At 33.2% G+C, this 7,635-nt stretch overlaps 1 protein-coding gene across 1 annotated transcript; it reads right to left on the bottom strand.

Annotated features, from left to right (window-relative positions):
- Positions 1-202: 202 nt before the first annotated feature.
- LOC114291699 (disease resistance protein RPV1) lies at positions 203-6,198 on the bottom strand. The gene is made up of 5 exons (XM_082868872.1): positions 5,450-6,198; positions 3,755-4,856; positions 2,523-2,960; positions 1,493-2,437; positions 203-1,394 (listed from the first exon to the last, which is right to left on the bottom strand). The coding sequence occupies exons 1-5, from the start codon at positions 5,974-5,976 to the stop codon at positions 810-812; spliced, it is 3,597 nt and encodes a 1,198-aa protein (XP_082724998.1). The 5' UTR covers positions 5,977-6,198; the 3' UTR covers positions 203-809.
- Positions 6,199-7,635: the final 1,437 nt, after the last annotated feature.

The raw sequence follows: 7,635 nt of genomic DNA on the forward strand, positions 1-7,635 counted from the left end.
TCCATACAAAAAATTAAACTGATCCGATAATTGTAATATATTCAATTTATTAGATTTGACACCAAAAATTTGGACAACAATCTTGTGTTTTGAAAAATAAATTATTTATTTTTTTGGTGAGAAATTCAATAAATTAAATATATTATAATTAGTAGATCAACCCATTTTTTTTATGTGAAAGAAATAAACGAAATGAATACCGGATAGAATAATCAATTCGAATTATTAAAATAGAATATATATGGGCACATGAATCCAAACGGTGCTCCTATTTTAAAATAGACTATTTGAATTTGATTTTGTCAGGCACTAGGTGAGAGTTATGTTGGCAAAATAACTCTGAGCAATTCCAAATTAAAGGGCAAATTACATATACCCCTCGAGGTTTAACTAAATTACAGATATCTCCTGAAGTTTGAGAAATTACGAATTCTCCCCTGAATGCTATATTTGCATAAGAAATTAGGGGGTAATTTGTTATGAAATATAAACCTCAGGGGACAAATTATTATGAAAATACAAACCTCAGGGGGCGGGATGTAATTTCCGAAACCTCAGAGAGTATCTGTAATTTAGCCAAACCTCGAGGGGTATATGTAATTTGCCCCAAATTTTTAAAATATAATCCCAGTAACAGCAGCTTCACCTAAACAGTAGTACACAGCATCATCAAAATCAAAGAAAAGTAGCAAAATCAAAATCACAAAGCAGAGCCACTAGCAAAATCAAAATCCTTAACATCGTTGCCTACCCAATCTCACAGCTCCAAAACAAACAATTCCCAAGGTAGTAGTGCCCGAAGGCTGAGATTATAGATCGCCACAAATTCTACAACTCCTCAGATGACGACCTAGATTGTAGACTTTTTTACTCGCGGGACTTACTGCAGATGCATTTCCGGGAACTACATTTCCATATAGAGAGAATTGTTGGGATGCTTCTTCACTAGTTGATTGGCTACTCTTCTCTTCTTGCTCCTTGTACACAAGATGGACTCCGACCTCCTTTACATGAAAATACCCATTTCCAACCACTGAAATATTCAGTTCATCGCCACATTCCAACTGATTTTCAAACTTCCAATAGCTTAACATCATCATATCCTCATCAGCTTCTGGAATGCCAAAGACAAATTGGGAATGATTCCAAATAAAACTCTTGGTCGAATTACTAATAATGGTATGTGTGACGCAATCAAACGGATGAAACCAATCATCTTCTTTTCGATTATTGGAAAGTGCATAAATAGAACATACACTCAAGCATCGGATTCTGAAATTAAGATGCGACGGCACAGTAAATGATATTGAAGATCCTTCATTTTTAAGATTAAACCAGTCTGGAACCTTGCTTCCTAAACAATAAGCATAGAATATGCGTTTTTCATGACATCCCTGTGCGACATAAAGCATAATTAATTTAACGATTATGTATATATATATTGTGTGTGTGTGTGTGTGAGAGAGAGAGAGAGAGAGAGACAGAGAGAGACCTGTAGGGGAAGCTTCCATGGATTCACTGAGTTCGGGCCGCAAAGCCTAACAGTTTGGCTTCCCATGGATCCTAAGTTGGACAAGCCCAAATTGTTAATTATCTCCATGTCAATATTTCCTAAAGGTTCAAGCTTGAACCTTCCCATAATCTCAACTATTTTGTGATTCTCGCCCCATTGTATTCGATTTGGATGCAAAAAACGAGTGCCTTGATTGCCATATATGTCATTATATTCTATGGTTGGAAAGGTTACTTTCTCCAACAATGTACATCCTTCGAACCGTAATTCTTCCAGTTTCTGCGACACTTCAAGTGATCGGAGCTTTGTGCACCTATCTAAACTAAGGATCTGGAGTCCAGTATGACCTCTGATGCAATTTGGGAGGCTACGAATTGCATTACAACTCAGATTTAAAATTTGGAATGAGCATAGGTTGCCAAGAACCATAGGAAAATCATCATCTGATAAATTACAGTTCTCAAGACTCAAGTGTACCAAGCACCGTGGTAAAAGAGCCCATGAAATTTCCATGCTTTTTCTTGGCTTCAACAGACAGGGATAGATGAATGAATGCCATGATTTGACCTCCTTACTGGTAGAGAGTAATTGACTTATGGAAATTCCACTTGCATGGAGAACTGTTAATGACTCCATAGTCTCTATTCCTGTTGGCAGTTCCTCAAGATTTGAGCAACCTGAGATGTCAAGTGTTTTCAAAAACTTTAGCATACAAATGCTTCTCGGGAGCATCCTCAAATTTTTGCAATCTTTTAAATTGAACAAAACAAGTCTCTCAAGGTGTCCAATGGATTCATGAACCTCAACTAGCCTTGCACAATTTTTAAATATCAACTTCTCTAGATTGGGGACTTTCGAGAAGTCGGGAGTTTTAGTAAGGCAATGGGAATGACTAAGATCAAGGATTTTTAGTGACTTGAGAAGCTGTAAAACAAGAAAAAAGCTGCTATTAATATTTCTTTCAGTTTTCACACGAAATTAAAAAATATATAATAAATGTGTAGCATACCTTTTCTCCTTCCCAAATTATTTGCAAGCTACTATAACTCATGTCAAGAACAATCAGGCTCTCCAAAGGAAAATCACAAGGTATAAATTTGAAAGGGAATCCATGCCAACATAACCAACGTAATCCTTTAGGAAAATTTTCCAAGCTTCCACTTATTTGTACATAATTGAGCTGCAAAAGTTTTAGTTTATGCATCCTTGCAAATGCATCAACTTCCAAAGTTACTTGATTTGAATTTCCTAGAGCAATGCCTACATTCTTGGAGGAGAACATGCCAAAACAGTATCTTTTAAATGAGTTGCCTACATTTGTTAAAAATGGTGTGTCGAGGAATTCATCATAATGACGTTTTCTATTAACACCAAAAATTGTCCTGTCATGTTTATCTTTCTGGAGCAAATTCATATCAAGTGTGAGGCCTTCGATTTTTCTTGTCCCCTGACAATGAACAAGAGGAGGGAAATATTTATCAATAAGAGTAATGCTATAAAAATATAATTTTTGCAAAGATCAATCATACAAAATGATGTGGCCTTTTTCAAATAAAAACAACAGAAATGAAACTGATAATTTCAAAAATCCAATTGCCCTATTATCCTAGATAATATATATATATATATATATATATTGTTGAATTACACTGTTAGTCCTTATAGTTTAAGCGAAGTGTTATTTTAGTATCTATAGTTTCCATTTGAACCATTTGATCCCTATACTTTCAAATTTGTTGCAACGTAGTCCCTTGTTACTTACCGTTAGAATTTGAAACAGAAAAAGACCATATATAAAACTAGAGGGACCAAATTGAAATTCAAAACAAACTACAATGACCATTGGTATAATATACCAAATTGGAATTCAAATAGACTATAGGGACCATCGGTGTAATGAATATATTACACCGGTGGTCATTGTAATTTGTTTTGAATTTCAATTTGGTCCCTCTAGTTTTGTATATAATTTTCTTCCATTCAAAATCTTAACAACACATGTCGGAGAGACCACATTGCAAAACATAAAAAATAAAAAAATTGTAGTGATTAAATTGTTCAAATTGAAACTACGAGAATCAAATAAAACTTCGATCAAACTAGAGGAACCGGTGGTGTAATTTACCCATTTTCGTTTATTATATTATACAAAGATTTTTCTAGATTATTTTTCCGATATAAATAGCATAACTACATAAATAAATAGAAATAAACATGAAAAGCAACAAGGTTAACACTTACAGTATTTTCTCTCAAAACATTCAAGGAATCCTTGTGATTCCAAAGTCTACTACGTTCTCCTGGCTCCTTAGGTGATTCTTGCCGAACAATTTCTCTTCCCATTTCTTGAACCAATTGATGCATCACCAACTTTTTGCATTCATCAATTGTTAACAGACATCTATCAATGAGATTTTGAATCCCAACCATTGTGTAAAAATCACATCCATCTAGAATTGTAACTACCCAATCTTCATCCATCCCAACAAAGAAACAAGCAATATGGAGGAATAAATTTTTATCGTGGTCATCTTGTAAAGAGTCATAGCTTATTTTGAGTTTTCCAAGGATTTCATAATCAGGAAATGCTTTCAATTTTTCTAATTGACTTTTCCAGATATTTAAACTTTTTCCAGACAGAGAAGAACCCAAAATTTTTATAGCTAATGGAAGCCCTCCACTGTAGTGCACCACCCTCTTTGAGTCCTCTATGAAACCATCAATGGGACAATTTTTCCCAAAGGCATGCCAACTAAAGAGCTCTAAGGATTCATTATGATCCAAATTTTCAACCTTGTGCACCCGACAAACTTCATGAGCCTTGAGCAATTGCTCACGCCTAGTGGTTATGATGATTTTACTACCTTGAGAAAGCCAGTCTCTCATTCCAAGTATTGCATCCAATTGATCTACTGTATCCACATCATCAAGGACTACAAGAACTTTTTTGCAACATAATGCATTTTTAATCTTTATAACTCCTTCATCAACACTGTACAATTTTTCCTTTCTTCCCTTTAACATATCTGAAAGAAGTTGTCGTTGTAATCGAAGTAAACCATCTTGTTGTTTTAAAATTTCTCTTACATTTGCAAGAAAACTGCTACCTTCGAATCTTGAGAAGTTCGAATTATATAGTACTTTGGCGATGGTTGTCTTCCCTATTCCACCCATCCCACAAATTGCGACTATACCAACATCACTAGACTCATCTTGTAACCAAAGTCCAATGTTTTTGGCTCGAGAATATATTCCAATCAGGTGGGGGGCAATACCCAAAGTTGTGCGACTTAGTTTGTCTCCAACTACTTTCACAATTTTCTGGATAAACTTTGACTCAAGTCTAATTATCAGATTAAGATGGAAAATAAAGAACAATAAGAATGCCATCAATTGAATTTAATCGCTAATTCTCATGCAATACTGAACCAAAAGACCATGTTACTGTCTTTGTTGAAACAATTGGAAGAGTCTTGGATGAAAAGAAAGGGTTTTCACTATCGTGGTTTTGAATCAATACTCTTTTATCTAATATAAACTGTTATGTTTTTCAATTTTTGATTAGTAAGCCAAGTTGTTGAAACTTTTAAACAATGGGCCACATTTGAATAAAATGTCTATGAAAAGAAATGAATAGCTGCTTGTGATCTTTTCATATAACTTGAAAAGAAGGAGCATCTTAAAAAAATCATGAGTTAATAAATTCAACTTGTTTTTTTTGGAAACTGACTTGTAGGATGCTTTTGTGTTTGAAGGTTATCTTACAAAGACTAAACTATGTAAATCTGTCATAATTAACAAAACAATTCATTCCAAAATTTGAACAGACAATTCTTCATTCAAAAGGCCTTAGTATGAAATACTTTAATCTACGATATCCAAAAAATGGTGATATAAGTAATGCTTAGCTAAGAAAAGGACTTGGGAGGAAATTACCCGTCAGTTTGATTTTGTAAGTTCATCCCTGCCAAATCTGCAGCTTCTCTAAGTGCTGCCTTCCATTCTTCCACTTTGCCAATCCATTCAACTTGTCTTTCACTCGCTTCTGCGCGAAATCTCTCTTCATGCCTTGTAAATGCTTCTTTGAAACTTTTCTTTTGCTTCCTCACATGAGATGGATCCACATGATAGAAAATAGGTAGAACTACATGTCCAACAGTCCTCCTGCGTTCGAGGATCATGACAAGTTCATCGAGACACCAACTTGAAGATGCATAGTCCTCCGAGAAGACAACTATTGAAATCTTCGACTCTTGAATTGCTTTGTTCAATTCGAACTTAATATTCTCCCCTCTTTCAATTCCATCGTCATCTCTGAAAGTACGAAATCCTGCGTGTGCTAAAGCTGTGTAGAGGTGATCAGTGAAAGTCTTGCGGGTATCTTCACCTCTAAAGCTCAAGAACACATCATATCTACAATGAGAATTGGAGGAGGAGGTTTCTTGGGATCTGACAATTGCCATTGGATTAAAGCTCAAAGAAAGACCAATTAAGGACAGGAGAGCCAAGATATCAAAGAAAGACCAATTAAGGACAGAAGAGCCAAGATATGAATTACATCTGTTTAGGCACCATGGATATTTATAGACGTCACTATATGTAAATGAAGTACCAAGTAAGAGACCGATGAGAGAAATGCTATCTTAATTTACATGTTGGTTTTTCCTGGAAGCTTGTATGCGTCTTGACAAGAATTCTTGACTCTATGTCCTTACAATTATTTAAAAATTCTTACCCTTTGGAAAATCATGAACCAATCTACCCACCTTCATTTGTTTAATTTAAACCAAAATGCCCTAAACCAATTCAATCATTGCTCTATTATTTAAAGACAAATATTGCTATATGTCACCCATTTTCTGTGATCGTTTGGAATCACTATTTAAGTGGATATTTATAATTGATTCCTTGTTCATAAATAATTATTCTTGAAACTAAATAATGTTTTTTCATTTCTTAATGATATGAAATGGTGGCAAAACAAATAATATACAATAGAGGAGGATTTGAATGTTGTTTACAATTGATTATTTATTCTCAAGTTTGGGTTAGGTAGTTGGGCTTGGTGACTGTGTTCACTTTTTAATTATTATTAAATTAGTAGTTAATTTGATGTAATACTTTTTATATTTGTGAATAGTTATTGTTTATTGAAACTTTGTTTTCTATTGTTAACTATACCAATTAGGTAGCCACTGATCTATACAAATGGATGGCGTTAATCGTTCTTCTAAGAGGCCGCTTGGAACTTAGGTTTTTAGTATTTTTTTTACTCTTAATTTTTTTATGAGATAAAAAAAATTAATGTATTTGGAATGATTTTTTTAATTAAATAGATAGCTGGGAAAAAAAAAAAATTTGATTGATTAATTTGTATGATTTGACATTTTACTAATAGAGTTGAATTTGAAATTTGAAATTTTTTTGTGACTTTCTAATTTTTTTTAAACCAAAAAATCTCTTACCAAACAGAGCGTGCCTTAATAAAATGCATCATTATTCACGCATAAGCATTAGCGTATGAGGTAGGTTTGAAAATTTGGATTCTGTTTTGTTTGATTTTTAAAATTTGATTTTTAATTTTTTTAGTAATTTTTTTTCACATTTTAATTTTTTTAACTTTTAAATGTACTTAATTTAAATACTTAATTTTTTTTACAATTACTAAAATATAAAAAAAAAAGTTTATGAAAAAAAATAAAATAAAATAAAAATATGTGTGATTTTTGCATTCTTTTGCACCAAATGTGAATGGGACCGTGGATTAGAGAGAGTGCAAGTGGAGTACCGTGAGACAGGCATGGATGGACGAAGTTGGTGAAAAAGTGAGACCTTTAAAATAAAATTTTCAAATGTAAATTGTTTTTATTGCGATTCATTTACTCATATGGAATATTTGGATACCAACAATGCTATATCTATTTGAAATTTTATTAACAACTCTATTAAAAGCATCTATGTCCACATATTATTAGACGTAAAAATATTATTGTTATTTTCACAATCAATCACATTTAATCATTTGTATTTTTAATAAATTTTTTAGTAAAATTATTGGTATGGGATAGAATCATTCATTTGGATACGCCACGGTCCATGGCATGGTAAGGCCAACAAAAAAT

Source organism: Camellia sinensis, chromosome 5, assembly GCF_055761805.1.
Source record: "Camellia sinensis isolate YWXY chromosome 5, ASM5576180v1, whole genome shotgun sequence".
NCBI lineage: Eukaryota > Viridiplantae > Streptophyta > Magnoliopsida > Ericales > Theaceae > Camellia > Camellia sinensis.